Here is an 18,809-nt window from a genome sequence, read left to right as displayed (position 1 = left end):
ACTGAACATCCTCTCTGTCTCAGTCATGGCGAGCACGCAACAGAGAAACCATCGCTATTTGACCCTGGGTGAGAATCTTCACAGAATTCTGTACCTTAGCTGTTGTTGATTTATTTCCCTGTACGCAGATAAAGGAAGCAAGACTCTTCAGTTTAAAGATCCTCATTTCTGATATCATTTCATGAAATTAGGTTAAACCATAGCAAGGACAATTTATTATACATATATATATATATATATATATATATTACATTTCAGCATGTTTAAATGATGTATTCTGTGAATTATATAAGCTTATATCATATTATAATGAGTTATATCTTTTTTTTTCCCGTAGTTTCTTTTCTCTTCATCTCATCGTCACCTGCTGCAGGTCCGTCCATTCTTATGTATGAAGCATAATATTCTTGTATTTTTTTTGTATAAAATACTGAAGTATTGCATGTATTTTGTGCCAAATAGACGGTCAGATCCGATTAGCTGGGTCTGGGTCCGCTCTGTGCTCTGGAAGAGTTGAAATCTATCACAACGGCACCTGGGGAACAGTCTGCGATGACGGCTGGGGCTTAAATGATGCCGCGGTGGTGTGCGGACAGCTAGGCTGTGGGACGGCACTGAGTGCCCCTCAGTCGGCCCACTTTGGTGTAGGGACCGGACAAATCTGGCTTGACGATGTGACCTGTTCAGGAAGTGAAAGGTCTCTAACTGAGTGTCAGCACAAAAGATTTGGAAAGCACGACTGTTCACACAGTGAGGACGCTGGTGTGGTCTGTTCAGGTGGGAAAATCTCTTTAATTTGTAGTGTAATTGCAGTCATTAATTAATTAAAATATTACTTTTACTACTACTGATAATAATATCATATTTGTCCGATAGAACACAGCCAGCTTGACTGATGGTTTCGTCGCTTTTAATAACCAAGGGGGTACCACAAGGTTCTGTCCATGGTCCACTATTACTGACAAACTATATAAACAACTATATAAAAAACTTAAACAGTTCAATGCAGATGATGTGATCTTATATATGGCTCTCATAAGGCAGGCTGCCTTTAAAGGACCAGCGTGTAGGATGTTTTTTTGTTTGTTATATAAGTATGCTGTCATTAGTGTATCATCACCCTGAAAATAAGAATCGTTGTGTTTTCCGTTACCTTAGAATGAGCCCTTTATATCTACAGAGCGAGCCTTCATTTGAGGTGAATCTGTGCATTTCACAAGTTTTGCAAAATCTGGAAATGAGCATTAATGTTCATTATTTGGGAACATATGTATATATGTAAATATACTTTATATCTTATTTCTGTCTTTTTTCTCCAGGGATCCTCATCTTCATGAATCCTGTTGACGTTACTGAGGGTAAAATCAATCACAAGAATTCCTATTGCATTGTTTTCTGAGCGGTTGCCAGAGCCTTGCATCACCAATGTCATCGCTTCCATTGTTTGTTAATGAGTAACTCATTCATTTTGGTTGCACATCGCAGGAATGTAGAACCTAAATGTTGATAGGCTTCACATGATTTCAGTCTGCACACAGCCCCAAAGTCTTGGAAGATTATATATTTCTTAAAACCAGAATAATATAGTAGAAATTCAAATTTTAACATGTTTTACCAATGTCTTTTATTGCATGATTACATATTAAATGCACCAGTTAAATGAAGATTGGTCTTCTTGTGCGTTTCCAGAAAACTATAGTTCGTAAAAAAGTATGTTCAGGATCTCATCTTGGTCTCGCCTTTGCTTTTTAACTAATTCAGGAATCTGTTAACCCTCTTGTCGCTGTTTCCCCTCAGTCCCAGTGACACTGCAGCAGACCAGCATCTCCCTGACATCTCCCAACAGGGGGCTGGTCTGGGGTCCTGAAGGTGCAGAGGTCACCAGGGGTTACAGCTTGGTCTTCACCTGCTCCGTTAACTCCACCTATCATGGAGGTGTTTTCTCTCTCATCTCCTCTGGCTCCAACGTCACCTACACCAAGCCAGCGGTGAACCAGTCGGCCTCCTTTAACTTCCCTGTAGCCGAGTATGAACACAGGGGCAACTACAGCTGTGTGTATGAAGTCACACTGTCCTCAAGGAAGTTCACTTCTCCTGTGACTGCACCGATTAGTGTCGTCATTAAAAGTAAGTTTAGAATTTGTGCATTCTTATCATTTATGTCTGGACAAAAGCTGAATGATGCATAAGCCACTGATGGGGGAACACTAAGTACTGCAGACAGTGACGTTGTGGGTAAAGCATACTCACATACACATCCATAAATACACACAACAACCAAGTGTAGTGCGTATGAATTGGAAAAAGACACTAAACATTATCACATGTATGCGACGTGATGCAGAACACCATGCTTCAACATTATACGTAACGTTTCTGTAGTTTGTCTTTTTGCGCCATTCAAATCTGGCATGTCAGCTGGAACAGTGGCGAGGAGAGGGAGAGGCAGTGACAGCTGAGGTCCACGTTTGAACATGTTGACTCAAACTGCGGAGGATCATTATACCCAGAATTAAAATCAAAAGGGCAAATGGCAAATCCTATTTTAAGGATTATCAGCCTGTAAGTAAATGTGTGTGGGGGGGGAGGGGGGCTGCTGATGAGGGAAACTGGATAGCAAAATGAATGTTGTGAAACTGGAAAAAGGCAAGAGAAAATATGTGTAAATGCTCAGGTTAAAATTGAAACGTGTAATAGGAAAGTTCCACAAAAGAAAATTGTGGGGGGAAAAAGAACTACTTAGATACAAAGTTACCTTTTTTTGTTTTTGTCCATTTTACTCCCTTTGACATTCGCTCCTTTCTTTCTGTGTTGCTTGACGTTACTCGCGTGTGCTGCCTGCACCGGAAGGAGATTCACCACATTCACGTGGCGGCCATTTTCCTCCGGCGTCCTGCTCAGGGCGGGAAGCTCGAATGCTGTTGTACTTGTCGTACTGCTGTGTACTCCAGGTTGCAAGTTGTGTAGACGTAGGGAATCTGACCAATCGCTATCATTTCAGCAACTGAAAAGACAATAGATAGTGAAATATTTCAAGCTAAAACAACGCATTTGATAACCCATTAGCTACTGGTAAGCTAATGGGCTATCAAAGATGCTGTTTTACCTGCAGTACAACATGATAACGTCAGAGCAAAATGGCCGCCGTATGAATATGGTGGCTTTTCAAGCTGTGTGTAGATCAGAAGGCGTACAAAATTGAACACAGACCCTACAGTCTCGTTAACGCCAAACACACACAGCTAGTACAAATAAACAGGAGAAATCGAATAGCATTTCTTTAACGTTGTAATGAAACACAAAGTTCCTCCCAAATTTCAAGGGAAACAGGCTCCTGTGGCCTAAAATAACAAGCGGGCCAACATATTGCGGTGTGCCACAGTGCGTTCTCTTTACTGTGCGTGCGCTCATAATGTAAACTTCTTTCAACAGATTCAGCAGTTTATATCATCAGAAAGGTTGTCCTGCTGTCTACTCTTGTGTTGACGCACGCTGGCCTTTATTTCTGCTGCAAGGTACCGTGTGCAAATCCAGTCCGTGCATGTGTACGTGGAAGAGAGGCAAGATGCAACCCCGCTTAAATGTGCCTGCTGTCGTGTCTCTCCAGGCCGCCAGAAGGCAGAAGGCAGGCAAACAAGGGACGACTGAGGTGGTTTATCACAATGACGTGGTCAGAGGTGAGGAAGGAGCCCAATGACCTTATGCCACATTTCTCAGCTGCCACCAGTGACGTAGGACAACCATCTATCAACTCGGTCAGGGATGCAGAAGAGAAGTGTGCTTGAACTCATGTGTCAAATATGCACATTAGCAAGTTAAAATCATTGGCTGAATAAAAACCACAGCCTGGTTGCTATTCACATGTACTGATGGTAGGTCCTCGGTAAAGCGTGCAGAGAGACTCATGACGTGCGTACAAAGTTTGTGGTGTAGCGTCGATAAAATGTGTTGATCTGTCTGTTCATGATTTCTGTGCCTTCAGAAGTCAACGGACGGTTTCGTGAAAGCATGAAATCCAGATTCTGGGACCCTGTTTTGCCCACTAAATTCATGATATAGATGAAGACATTTTACTTTTTTTTCTTCTCCTTTTTCACCACATTACTATTTTGTGTTTTCACATATTTTGAGGGCAACGCTTTACAGTTATTTCTACTTCAAGAAGTGGAACAAGCTCCTTGATGGTGTGAAGATTACATGGTTGCCTTTCCTGTTTGACACTCAGCCACGGCGAGTCGACCCATCCGTCTTGCACGTGAACATGCGGTTACACATACATATTCAGACATCAACTTCCTCTTTTATTTTTTGGCAAAATGAACATCATCTCTGTCTGTGAATTTGCTTCCTTACCCTCTCTCTTTTATTCTCTTGTGTGATTTGCACAGGGCCACTGCGTTTAGTCTGCTCAATATTTGGAATCATACTAACCTGTTTGCAAGGTGTAGAAGAGAAACATGGCCTTTGCGGTACAAAAAACCCAAAGTGTTCAATAAATTGCACGTTTAGAAGTCGTTTTGAAGACTTTGTATATGTTGTTACTGTGGTAATATAGATGCGTTTGTAATATTTGATGAGGAACCATACTTTGTCTCAGCAGTGTGAAACAAGTAGCTCTGGGGTTTCAAAAGAACAGCAGTGTGACAAACATTGGGGCTGGGCTGCTAAACGCTGAGGCCTACGACTTCCTTTTCATTTACTTCACTGTTCAGTACGTGTTTGCCCTCTGCCGTCTATACTAACTCTCCAGTGAGGGTTTGATTTTCCTGCCAAGGCCACGAAACACTATGTAGACTTGATGCCGGGCCTACAAAGGCAATGAAAAGGATTTCACCTAAAACCTAAAGTTTCAGTCAATCTGTATTTTACTGATGGAACTTTAATGAATAAAACTTCAATGACATAAATTCTCTGTCGGCATCACTGTTCTTATGGGATGTCCATAGTTTGCCCAGTAAATGGCTGGGTTACATTTACATAGTCGTCGTCACCGGTTTCTTCTTCGTCGACCCTGGTTTTCCTGGTGGTCATAAACTTTACACCTCCATGAGGAGAAGATTTCCGGATGTAAAATCAATTGTATGGATCTGAGATTGGTGAGCTCATCGCAGGATGGCTTGATGCAAATTTCAGTGCGTCGATCCAGTGGGGTGAGAGGTCAAACCCATAGAGCCTTGGTGGAAAGTGAAGCCTGTGTGAGGTAGAAATGTATATGCCAAGTTGAAATGTGTGGGGGTCACCTCACCAGTCGCAAATGTCCTCCTACTTGCGGAATACAAGCAGCACTTGTGTTTGGCTTGTCAAAGAATCAATAACTAGCAGCTAGTCGCCCTCTATGATACACTCTCATGTTGTATAACCTGATGAGCATTTCCGGAAGTGACAAAAGCTTGATCAGACAAAACGGCCCAAAACATATTTAACATATAACCATGATGAATAATATTAGGAACTAGTGTTGATTTGACAGTATGACAACAAAAGTGTGAGGTTGGGGTGTGAAATGCCGATATTTCCTAAAACATCTCATATGAGGGTTGTGATTTCACTGCAACAGTCATGAAGACAGTCATTATAATATATTATAATATACATCTTGGGTATGAATATAAAATTATACAAATAAGAAATGCTTGATAATCTGGCAGATGAGGCCGATGGAAGTCCTGGACGAGGACCCAGGATGAGGTGCGCTCCCCAGGACCGTATCCCTCCCAGTCGATGAGGCACTGGTACCCGTGGGCCTCGGTGGCGCACATCCAAAAGCATCCAGCGTAAGCAGGGTGGTCATCAATGATCCGGGTGGCTGGAGGGGGAACGGCTGGAGGGCACCAAGGACTGAGGGAAACCAGTTTTAACTGGGAGACATGAAAAGTGGGGTTAATCTGCACGGACCTCGGCAACTTGAATTCAACAGATGGGTTAATGATGACCAATGAAGCGGGGAGGGAGTTTTCTGGATTGTCTTTTGATGCTAACCAAACTTTCTGACCTGGTTGGTAGTCGGTAGCAGGGATCCAGTGCCGTTTGTGGTCAGGGGTGCGGAGCGGGAGCAGAGCAAGCATCCCTCCAAACCTTGCAGCTCTGGGGGCCAGGACTGCTTAGCCCAAGGAAACCTCAAAACTAGACATACCCGTTGCAGCGCAGGTCAGGGAGTTGTGGGCATACTCCACCCAGGTGGAGCAGCCTCGGTCCTGGTTAACACGCTCGCTCTGTCTGACTGTTCATGATAAAACCTTAAGAAGGTTATGCCTGACATATTGACTTGCTAGTTAGAGTCATTTGAGTGAATTAACTAGCTAACTAGCCAGCTAACGTTAAGTCCATCCATCCAGGTGAGGGAGATGAGGGAGATGACAGAGGAAGAGCAGGTACTGCCCACTGTGGCCACGATGGGATTAGGATTATGTCCCTACGCTGACCTGATCCAATCCAAACAATGTAATTACCACAGAGATATATATCCGTTCTTTAGTAATTACAGTGGAACCTATAGACACAAACACCTAGCATAATTATTGTGTAACAATATAGTATTATTGTATAAATACACATTTTGCTTACATTGACGTACGGTTTGAGACACATCTCTCTAATTCAAAATCCAAAATGATGCCAACTCAAAGATAGCTAATCGACTAAATGATTTTGAGTGCACTTTGGTTAGTGGAGACGAGGGAGGGGGTCACAGGGACAGGGTCAGGCAGTGAACACAGAGGGCGAGGGACACAAAGAGTAGACGGTGTCGTCTGCATTGCGAATTTCACCTGAGCGCTTTACACATTCGTCTTCAGACGTTTCGCGATCATGTTGGCCTCCGACGAATTTCAAGGGTGCAGTGCGGATCATTCGTGGCAACATTTAACCCGATCCTCATGCCACTGCCCACTGACATGACAGCTATTGCTGGCCAATTTTTCATGACACCCCCGTCACTGTTTACATTACGTGAAATAAAATGTATGTTTCCAAATGGGGTACTGCAGAAGCACAGTTTTTACATTTGAAATGTCTTGCTGAAGCTCAGGATGTACGCTGCGTCTGCATGTTGAGGTTTCTGCTGATGCATTGACACTTAAGTGACAAATGTGTTACTTAGATAGATTTGAATAACCACAAGAAAGGAGGAAGTGTTTCGGGGGGGGGGGGGGCAAACAGTGTGAAGTGTTTTCTACCCTCTGCTCGGCCTGAAGACTCCTATAGACCTTCCTTTCTGTCTCAGCCATGGGGAGCACACGACAGAGACACTTGTTCTATTTGATCGCAGGTGAGAGGCATTTTTGAAATTCAGCTATTTTCTTTCAGCTTCCTTTCATTTACTTCTTTCAGCATGTTCCAGGTTACAGTTCGTAATGAGCCATGCCATTTTTCTCCTCTCCTACAGTCTCCCTTCTTCTTGCTCTACATTCATCTGCTTCAGGTCGGTGACACCATCTTGATCCTTGTGGTTTTACATTATGAGGTCTCCGTGGCAATAATATTGTGTAAATGTTGTATTTTATGGGGTTTTCTTTTTTTTTTTTAGACGGTCAGATCAGATTAGCCGGGTCTGGGTCCACTCGGTGCTCTGGAAGAGTTGAAATCTTTCACAACGGGACCTGGGGAACAGTCTGCGATGACCGCTGGGACTTAAACGATGCCGAGGTGGCGTGCAGGGAGCTGGGCTGTGGGACGCCACGGGGTGCCCCCCCGTCTGCCCACTTTGGTGAGGGAACCGGGCAAATCTGGCTTAGTGAGGTGGCCTGCTCGGGAAGTGAAATGTCTCTAGCTGAGTGTCAGCACGGGGGATTTGGGACACACAACTGTGGACCCGACGAGGACGCTGGTGTGGTCTGTTCAGGTGAGATACTTTTTGTCAGGTCGTGTAACAGCTATGTTTTAACAGCTGTGGCAGTGTAGCTTTTGTCACTGCAGTTTCAATTATGAAATGTTGCTTAACCACAATAAATACAACTGTAATCTATTGAGAAATATATCCATTGTCAATCCTACTGTGAGGCTGGCTATAGCATTCTTACAACAGCTAGTGTGGGCCTATTTCTTACTGTGGCTTTAGTTATTTATTTCCTCAGTTGTCTGAAGTTAGTTATATAAATGAATGAAACAAAAATGCAGAAATAGTTTAGTGTTGTGAACTAAAGATAAAACACATGCTCTATCCAAAAACTGTCTTCTGTGGCCAGGTGTGCCCCTCAGATTGTCTGGGTCCACTCGGTGCTCTGGAGGAGTTGAGATCTATCACAGCGGTGCCTGGGGAACAGTCTGCGATGACGGCTGGGACTTAAGCGACGCTGAGGTGGCGTGCAGGGAGCTGGGCTGTGGGACGGCACTGAGGGCCTCTAAATCTGCCTTTTTTGGTGAAGGGACCGGACAAGTCTGGCTTGGCGGTGTGGCCTGTTCGGGAGGTGAGAGTTCCATCACTGAGTGTCAGCACGGGGGATTGGGAGCACGCAACTGCTCACACAGTGAGGACGCTGGTGTGGTCTGTTCAGGTGGGAACAATCCTGGACCGCTTCTTCACTTCACTTCTTTATTTCTACAGCTGTGTCATCAAGGCACCCTTCATCACCCTTACGATGTGTGTCTGTGTATTCATGCAACCTTAGTGTTTAGCGCCAGCCTGCAAAGCAAATATCCTTCAGAGTGGGCAAAATACTGATGGTAGACACAATTGCTGTCATGAATTAATGGCAAAACAACACGTGGTCCATCCAAAAATGGTATATGTTCTTCGTGTGCTGTGCCTAGGTGTGCCGATCAGATTAGTTGGGCCTACCCTGTGCTCCGGAAGAGTTCAAATCTACTACAACGGCACCTGGGGACCAATCTGTTTTGACGGCTGGGATTTAAAGGATGCCGAGGTGGTTTGCAGAGAGCTGGGCTGCGGGACGGCGCGGAGAGCTCTGCCGTTCCAGTCTGGTGAAAAAAACGGTCGAACCTGGCTCGATAACGTGGCCTGTTCTGGAAGCGAAAGGTCTCTAACCGAGTGTCAGCATGGAGGATTTGGACAGCATGACCGTTCCCGCAGTAAGGACGCTGGTGTCGCCTGTTCAGGTGAGAAAACCTTTTGATCGCCTTACTCACTTTCATGTATATAATAAGCAGTAAGGATTCAAAGGGTCTACGCGGTATTAAGCTGACAGTGTGGACAACGCGGCCTTGTTTGGGACCGTCTCATACGGGTTGTTACGGGTCCCGGGGTCGCTACCGCAGCGACAATAAAGAAATCCTGGAAAACGCAGGTGAAGCTCAGCAGCTTCTTCTAGATTGCATCTTTGTCTTGTGGCTTTCAGTCCACAATGGTCAAGTAAATGCATAAACTGTCCACTTTGCCTCTCCAGACTTTTCAGGTCCAACACGAATGCTCAAAGATAACGTCAGAATAACCTGAGTGACACTCGCCCAAAGAAAGCTCAGCTTTGAGAGGTAGATATCGGTGCGTTTCCCTCTGAGGCAGTTCTCTTCACGGTTCATATGAGAAATAAAATAACAATTACCACCTGCTATTAGGATGGCACTGGCCAGTCAGTGTAAATAAATAAATAAATAAAGACTCTTTCCCAGGTGTACTGCAAGAGAGGACATAAGGAGTGATGTGGATGAGAGTAAATATGTGTAGTTTTGTACTGCATTACTGGAATTACTTTAGTTTCTTTTTGTGCACTTCATTACTTTATGCAACAACAAAAAAAAGAAGCATATTGCAGCATTTCTGATTCGTCTCTCGTGGCGCCCATGCAAAGGAAGTGAGCTCCTTTTTGTTTGGCGGAGGTGCATGAAGCGTTTTGGTTGCATTTGCCGAGCTGCATGTCGGTAAGGTGAACAGCGTGAGCTCTGTATAGAGGAACGTGTATTGCTGCGCACCATATCAAAGGGCGGAAGCAACACCTCCAGCCGCCGCCAGCTACTGATGTGGCTACACCTCTCGCGTTGCGGTTCATCGTGTACCATGAGGTCAATTTCCTGATCAGCTAATGTTGAAGCAGCGAGCACAACATCCTGCTGCAGGCTTCAGATGACAAACCCAACACCCAAACACGTGCCTCTGCAGCCATCCACTTGTATGAGGATAGGTGCTGGTGTCATTGTGATTGTCCGAGATGAACAAAATCACAACTCGTTTCACTGATTTATTTATTTATTTATTTTCTCCACGTTTTCAGCAATCCTCCCAAAGCCCAGCATCTACATACACCCCGTTGGCGAGGTCACCTGGGGTCAGAGCACCAGCGTCACGTGCTCCATCTCGCCCCAAACTCGGCAGCTTCTACATGGAACGTTCACTCTGAGCCGGACCTCAGGCTCTTTCAGCCAGACCCAAACATTAAGTACCAACTCTGCCACCTTCAGCATCCTTAAGGTGGACTTTGACAACGAGGGACTGTATCAGTGTCAGTATTCTCAACACAGCAGCTTCCCCCGAAGTGACACTGTCAAGCTCTCGGTTACTGGTAAGAAAAGTAAATTAATGAATTCATTCAATTCAATTCAAAGGGAGACAGACAGACAGACAGACAGACAGGCAGGCAGAGATGTATGGCAGCACCAGCAGTAACCACAGCAGCTATAATTATAATAGTGGCAATATGACTGATAATAGTAGTTACAGCTGTAATAATAACTGATATGATTAATAATAGCAATGAGAACTTTAATATTAACAGAACTACCACTAAAAATAATAAGTGTAGTGATGAGAGTCAGGCGGGCCCATGGCGGCTGCAGCAGCACCCAGGCATACCAGGACCACGATCCACAGGAACCTGCGAGACGACAAAGCACAAAGAAACTCCGGGGGAAGACATAAAGTTAGTAACATGCATCGGAGGGACATGAATGTGTAAAGATGGAGAGGGAGAGGAGGAAAGCTCGGTGCATCATGGGAAGTCCCCCAGCAGTCTAAGGCCTATAGCAGCATAACTAGGGGGCTGGTCCAGGCAGGCCTGAGCCGGCCCTTAACTATAAGCGTTATCAAAAAGCAAAGCATTAAAAGTAGAGAGTGTGTGTCTGTCTCTCGGACCCAAACTGGGAGCCGATTCCACAGGAGAGGAGCTTGATAGCTAAAGGCTCTAAATGAAGACAACAAGAAAACAACACAAACATTAGTCCAAACTACTACAAATGTTTGTCCAAACCGCTTCTAACGACAGTGTTTCAGTGCCAAAGCAGGAAGTAGTGTAGCATTCTTATAGCGGAGTGCGAACGTCATAGGAAGGAGGCTGCAGTGAATGAAAGGGTGCACAAAGTCACTTTCACACTGGAAACTGACAGTCCCACTTATGACCGCTTTTTATACGCTGTTGGTACGTTCATTTCTCAACTGAAAAGCTCTGTGCTTTTAAGATTCCGTGCCAAATGAAATAGCAATAGTTTGCTTGAGGCAGACAAATGTATTGACAGGAACACTAAATTAGTTAACCGCAAATCACTTGTGTCACTTTGAATTTGTTTAAAAGTTAATTTCATTACATTTTCTTCTTTTTTTTTTTTTTCTTTTTTTTCTCGATTTCATCCTTCGAAACCAGAACAATGGAGCTGAATTCTTGCATAGTTATTTTAAGAATTATTCTAAAATGCTTTACCAATGTTTTATTGCACGGTTAAAATTTTTTCTTTTTATTCATATATCATTTGATTAACAATAATTACCTATTACTGAGTAGTTTCTGCAGGTATTCCTGTCAGACTGCATACAGCCCCAACTGAAAAAGTCTACAATTACTACAATTAGTCTACAACTGTAGCTTCTTTATCTTATTGTCCCTTTTTTTTTTTCCCCCTCAGTGCCACTGCAGCCGCCCAGCATCTCCCTGACATCTCCCAACAGGGGGCTGGTCTGGGGTCCTGAAGGTGCAGAGGTCACCAGGGGTTACAGCTTGGTCATCACCTGCTCCGTTAACTCCACCTATCCTGGAGGTGTTTTCTCTCTCATCTCCTCTGGCTCCAACGTCACCTACACCAAGCAGGCGGTCAACCAGTCGGCCTCCTTTAGCTTCCCTGTAGCCGAGTATGAACACCAGGGCAACTACAGCTGTGTGTACGAAGTCACACTGTCCTCAAGGAAGTTCACTTCTCCCGTGACTGCACCAATTCTTGTCGTCATTAAATGTAAGTGGACCGTTCATTTTTAAACACTGCTCTAATTTACTGACAATGGCTGAAGGACATATAGGCCACTAGACTGTTGGCAACATGGTTAATGTACCAGTACTGGATCCAAGGGGAAAATATTGTGACTGCCCGAACTGGGTTGTTACCCCCCATCTGTGCACAACCACACTACTGGCCAGAATCTAAACCGGAATCAAAATTTCTATCTAGAATCTACTTCATACAGTGTGGAGACCATAAATGTTCAATATTAAATACATTACTAAGATAAGATGAATAAGTATGTTCTATTTCATAATGCCACTTTTCATCACAACGTCTTTCTCTCTCAATCAAGACAAACAGTGCAGAACTATTCAAACTGGCTCGGGCAGGTACTGCAGATCTGTAATTGTTGCTATATTGAAATCTAACTGAGTTACAGTACAGGCCCGTAAGCATCCTTCCTGTTCTATCTAAGGTTGCTGAGATATGGGTGGCTGTATCTGAACTAGATCCAGTACGTTTGAGACTCAGGAGCAATAATTCTGCTGCCCGGGATTCGGGCGGCACTGGAAGAAGACAGGCAAGCCAGGGCGGCGGCCATGAGAAAGCAGGGCAGCTGGACCCATTGGGAGAGTGTGCGAAGAAGACCTCTGAGATGACAGGACTTCTGGAATGTGGAGGGGAATCGGATCAAGTTTCCGCTTTGTTCCGTCTATGATGTCCCACCAACACCAACAAACATCCAATGGTGGAAACTAGCTGAGAGTTCCTGCTGTTTGCTGTGTGGGAGGCTAGCCAACCTGGAACGCATCCTGTCATCATGCCGAGAAAGCGTGACGAACGGGAGAGTCAGACTGCCGCATGATCAAGTGCTGATCCAGTTGGCCGAGAGATCTCGCCTCATCAACTTCCTCAGGCCAGGGGAGAAGGCAGGCAAGGAGCCTGGGGGTACAGAGATCCTCACTAGGCCAGAGCTTAGTAGTGAGTAGACCTGAGGGACTAAGGGCGTGGTTCCAGGACGCTGGTTCCACTGTTGAGCCCTTCTGACGTATCATGGGCCAATTGACAAACACCGGTGAGGAGGGGTGCCCACTTGAAAACCCTATGAACTCGCAAAGGTCTGAGCCACAAGGCTCTGCCCTAGGATGATAGAATGGCGACAGAAGAGAGCGACTTTATGCATGGGCTGCAATACTACATCCTGTAAAGACATTGTAGAATGTCTTATGTCAATGTGTAGTTGGGGTAGTTCCTGCTACCCATGGCGTTCCACACAAGATTCCATGTTAGATACTGGGCTGGTTAAATTGCAATGCACCGACATCATACACACTCACTTCATACATAACTTGCTCTTTCCAGCGATAGCAACAGAGGATAAAGAATAGATATCGGTCTGTATGGAAATCCTTAAAAGACATAAAACTTCACATCTCGCTACCTGATCATCATATTTAGTGATCTGATGATAGTAGTCTGTACATCCGCTGTTACGGTGCAAACATGAAGTGCTGATAGCTCATGCTGCACGACTTTCCATGGCGCAGATTTGGCAAAATTGAAAGGTGTAAAATACGGGGCTCAGTTGTGGCTTACCCATCTGCTCCACGGCACATCCTCCTCTTTACACCAGCCAAAGAATGATGGATAGTTTTAAGGATAAACTTTGAAATGTTTTTCTCTTCTAGTGCCTTTGTTGCCGCTGATCTCCTCAGCAGCTGCTGGGGGTCTGCTGCTGCTCCTGCTGGTCTTGGTGGTGGTCTGTCTGGTACTCAGGAGAAGACAACGAGCCAGGCACCCTGGAGACTATGCGAACGCTGAGCCAGAGGAGATTGCACACAATTATACACATGCTGCAGAGGAGTTTGTTAATATAGAGGACAACAGAGAGAGACGAGTAGATGAAGAAGAAAACGGTGATGATGAAAAAGTCTATGAAAATGTAACCCAACTATTTAGTAAACATGAGGATATTTATCAAAATTTTAGGTGACTGTGATATTGTCAATTAATCAGTTTTACAATTTACAACATCCATGATTTTGAAGAATTTCAGCCTAGAGCCAGATCTCAGAGGCTCTATCCTTTCACACAATGATCTCCTTACTGCACATGTGGTCAAATATTCTTTGATACGATGTGTTACGGTCTTTGGGTGGCAGCTCTTTGTATCATTATGTGTTACTGTGGTGCAGTCTTTTTCAGTTTTCAGCTGGTCAACTTGGCATCTGCTCCTACACAGGGAACCCCCCCCCCCCCCCCCCACCCTCTGGACCACCCATACGGCTAGTCCTCCTCTTTTTCATCACTGGTTCCAGCCACCATTCACAAGCCTGTTTGATCCATCGTTCAAGATGATATTAACCGTTTGTGATTGATGGTTAACTCTGAAGTTAACTTGGGTCTTTTGGTGTGTGTAAAATAATGTTAACTCATATGAGGCACTTGTTTAGTGGCTATCGGATCTGGGCGGTAGGCTTATTTTGTTTATTATTTTCTTACATTATACCGGACACCACGCGTTAGGTAATCTGACTGCCTAGGTATGTCATGGAATTCATTTCCACTGCTACGCTGACGATACTCAACTGTATGTGCCTGATCATTTCCGAATGACTAAATCAGAGGTCTGCTTGTCAGCTGTGAAAAACTAGAAGTCATGTAGTCTGGCTCAACCCATTGTCATTCTGGGATATGGGGGAAAAAAAGCTCTGGCTTGTTTGTTTTTCTTGAAGTCAATCACAATCATCTTGGGTGGCGCTAAGCTCAGGATGCAGCGGTGCTGCCCTTGCAAAATAATATCTGAGGGGAACTTGTTTTGGTGAAACATTTGCACATGGTGTCCTAGAGGCGAAGCCTACCTAGACTTTAGCTCTGGAGAAGCTCACTGGACCTGTTAAAACCACCGACTTTGAAAACAGTAACGCGCAGTTACTACCCTCTCTTTAGATCAGCACACTCAAGACGGCCTTTATCCACATACCCAACATGAGCTAAAATGAGGTCAGAGATCCTAATTCATGCTTTTGGTTCATCCAGACTTGATTGTTGTAATGTTTTGTTGCCAGGCCTGCTGCTACTATAGGATGTCATATGATGGCTCTTTGCTAAAACAAATGTGCCATATCAACTTTACACTTTACTGCCAAACAATCCGTGATGGAGTTTTAATCACATGCACGGGTTAAATATTCACACGGGTTCATACTGAATTTTGACATCTCTTTGTGATGTGGAAAACTGAAACTTATGTTCTTAGCTTTTCTTTTGCCAAAATTGAAAGCGCCACATAAATTGTCAAGTCCTTTAATTGTTGAAAAAGGGCATTATGAGGAAGTGATACTCCTCAGCTGGGCTTTGTGTTAATGATGAGTTTGTGTTATTCTTCCCTGCTGTTGGAGAGGAGGAACATTTGGCTTTGTGGCTTTAACAAAATTCTGTGAAATGCTAACCTACAAATGATTCTTCATGTTCTGCTGTGCATAGTGTACTCGCAGTATGTGTGAGTGAGCAGCAAACCACACTATACACTGCCTCTCTGTGTCTATACTAACCCTCAGCATGGTGAAACTCACACCGAGACTGGTTTTTGGTGAGTAAAACATGAGCTGGCAGGCAAACTGCTGTTAGTGCTATGTGGGTTTGCAGACCAACATACATGACAGGCATCTACCCAAACCCCTCATTACATTAATGTAACCAAGAACATGTATTATGTAAACCCATGAATCGACAAACTTATCTGTACGCTGTTTTGAAGTTAAATTAAATAGTTCCCATAGTGTTTGACACCATTGCATGCACACTATATCATAAGGCTATAACTATATCTCAAGCTTTACTACGAATGTTAACGAAAATTAGTGCAGAATCGTGTATGTTTATTTAGCAAAATATGTTCAGCATTTCAGATTCTGTGCCGCGCGGATATTCAGGTTGTAGCTACAGGTTTTGAACATTGGTTACTGTTGAAAATATTTGTACTTTTGCCACCAAACAAACAAAACGTATTTCAATAGAGTATCTGAGGAGAACATACAGTCCACAGATGAAAGAGCCAGATGTTTAAACAGTTGGTGGGGACCAAAACAGAATTAAGACAAGAGTGAGCAGTGTAGTGGAAATATTTATACTGGAAATAAAGAGAATTGATCCAACAGAATTATCTTTTTTGTATTTATTATATTCTTGCAAGAAGATGAGCCGTCAGTCAACAGAGTATTAGTCTATTGCATGAGAGAACTTATAACTCAGGTACTTATAGCTTTCCGTTTTCGCAGTGTACATATGCATTTTATAGTAAAAATGGTGGCAGATTTATCATCAAAATTCTTTGTAACTTTCTAAACAATTTGTCCTTGATTTGAGGCGGAGGTTGTCACAGCTGCATAAGCAGGATGGCAAGGAACACGGGAAATAGGGCCAAAATGCAGAAAAGACGATTTAATTAACAAAACCAGGGGGGACAAAGAGTTACAGAAAAGTGAGGAAGGCAAAGGTCCAAACCGGGAAAGCAGTCCAGCACAGGCAAACAACTCACAAACAGGTGGAAGACGCAAAAAGCAACATAACATATAACGAACTGGCAAGGAACAAATATGAATAATAACTTTATTTATATAGCACACACAAACAGAGTTACAAAGTGCTGTACATACATAAAACAGAGCAAAGCAATAAAAGACACGGGGAGACAAGACAAAGTGTCATGTATGAAAATAAAAGCGATCGAAATGAATAAAACGAACAGACAAGAGCTAATTAAATAAGTAAAAAAAACCCGGACCGGTACTAGTGGTGAGTGGCTGATGAGGGGAGTGAACACAGGTGCGCAGGTGACTGCAGGGCTGATGAGGGAAGTGACAACAGGTGAGCGAGTGAATGAGGGCACCTGGTGGACGGCTCAAGAATAGCAGGTCTGGGGAGTGGGAGGGAAAAACACGGCCTGGGAGAAGTGAGCAAGGGCTGGAGACAGGGGCTGAGGGGAACTCAGTCAGTTTCAGTAGCTGGTTGAAAACGACGCCTACGGCCGACTATTTAATGTTTGGACTGGCTCATTTTGAAACAAGAGCCCTCTAAATGGTTCTTAAATGTTCACTTGCCGGCTATATACAAATATCTCGCTGAAAGACTAAGGCTATAGCACGTCCCTGGCGAAAAGTCATCATCCACACCAGCTGATGACTCATGTAGAGGACATGGAAATAAGTCTACATAGTGGTATCCAGGAAATGCAACATAAAATGTAACCCCACTAAACATTGTAGTATGAAATGCCCCCGACCTTGGACCTAACACTGGATTACTATTGTAGGTAGTAAGATAGTTAGCTAGATATGCTAATGTTTGCAGGTTAATTTAGGGCAGACAAATTACAATTGAAATGTATTAACAAACAAAGAAATCCAGTCCTTACTCTATTGCCAGTCCACCCAAACTCTTGAAATGCTCATCTGTCTCTCTTCGTTTATCAAAGGTAAGGTCACTGTTTAAACTTAAGTTTAAAGTTCTCTTTCCACTGGATTGATCTCTTTTATAATCTTTTAGAAATACTCATAATCGACATTTTTCAGATTTTTTCTGTACAACACTGAAACTGGCTTAAGGAAATCAATGATCTTTGTTGCCTCGTCTTCTGTGACTTGTCTGACCTGTGGTGTTCCCCAGGGCTCCATCCTTGGCCCACTGTTGTTCTCTACATACATGCTCCCACTAGAACATATTATCTGCCAACACAGTGATGAAAGCAACCTACACCACGTAATGTCTTGTCAACAAGAAAGCAAATGCTTGGTGTCCCAAAGCTTCCGTTCAGTCCAGACCCTCTTTTAAATCACCTCTTAAAAACTATATTTATACATAAAAACACCTTTTATAATGTCAGCCATTTTTTTAAACTTTTTTTTTCTAATATGTCTTATCTGTTTTAATTGTTTATTTCACACTTTTGATCTATTTTGTATTATTTTATTGTTGGGTATTTTATTCAATTTCATTCCATGTACTTTTAGTGGTCCAGTTCTATTTAAGTTTTATTGTGCTGAATTCTTCTTCTTTATTTCTATTCTCCCATGTAAACCACTTGCACTTTTAACTCTGTTTTGAAAAGTGCTGTAAATACATTTTGTCATTATCGTTATCGTCAGTATTATTGGAGAAACGAGTAACACAATAGGGTGTTCAACGCACCTCCATTTCCGCTTGAATAAACGCTTTGCTGTTGGGACTGAACGCAGCCCAGGAATTTGGTGGTTGCTGTGTATCTGTGTATCGGCTTAATTTGAGGATTTTTGGAAAATTAAATGAATGCAGCTTTAAATAAATACTTTATTGTGTAAATAATTGGATGACGTAACACATAACAATAATTAGTAAGTACATTTACAGAGGCAGTAGCTCAGAAGTGGAGTGCATGTATTTAAAAGTGAGTTTTGTGCTCCCTTTATGCACAAATATGGTAACAGATGAGGAAGAGATAAAGCTGACAGAGTTGTTGAACTTTCTGTTGATCAACAATTTTAATATGCAGAATGAATATGTGTTGCTTGAGAGCTGCAGTTTTTGTATATTTTGATTGGTTTAGAGCTGCTGAGTTTTAGGACTCTTTAGATTTGTTGAAAACTTACAAAAAACATAAACCACCAGAAAGCGAAAGAGGAAGTGTTCCACGAAGGAGGAGCAGAGCGAAGTGCTTCTGTGCACCGTGGTTTTTA

At 43.4% G+C, this 18,809-nt stretch overlaps 1 protein-coding gene across 1 annotated transcript in view; it reads left to right on the top strand.

Annotated features, from left to right (window-relative positions):
• Positions 1–18,809, top strand: part of LOC139299878 (scavenger receptor cysteine-rich domain-containing protein DMBT1-like) — a 41,330-nt gene that overhangs the window by 15,388 nt on the left and 7,133 nt on the right. The window contains exons 3-10 of the mRNA XM_070922818.1: positions 512–777; positions 1,320–1,358; positions 1,798–2,096; positions 3,608–3,677; positions 7,526–7,840; positions 8,184–8,405; positions 8,749–9,054; positions 10,164–10,451. Of these exons, the coding sequence (XP_070778919.1) occupies positions 512–777; positions 1,320–1,358; positions 1,798–2,096; positions 3,608–3,677; positions 7,526–7,840; positions 8,184–8,405; positions 8,749–9,054; positions 10,164–10,451 (1,805 nt within the window). The remainder of the gene's footprint in view (positions 1–511; positions 778–1,319; positions 1,359–1,797; positions 2,097–3,607; positions 3,678–7,525; positions 7,841–8,183; positions 8,406–8,748; positions 9,055–10,163; positions 10,452–18,809) is intronic.

Source organism: Enoplosus armatus, chromosome 17 (assembly GCF_043641665.1).
Source record: "Enoplosus armatus isolate fEnoArm2 chromosome 17, fEnoArm2.hap1, whole genome shotgun sequence".
Classification (NCBI taxonomy): Eukaryota; Metazoa; Chordata; class Actinopteri; order Centrarchiformes; family Enoplosidae; genus Enoplosus; species Enoplosus armatus.
The sequence above is the reverse complement of the archived record's forward strand: the minus strand, read 5'-3'. Positions and strand labels throughout refer to the sequence as shown.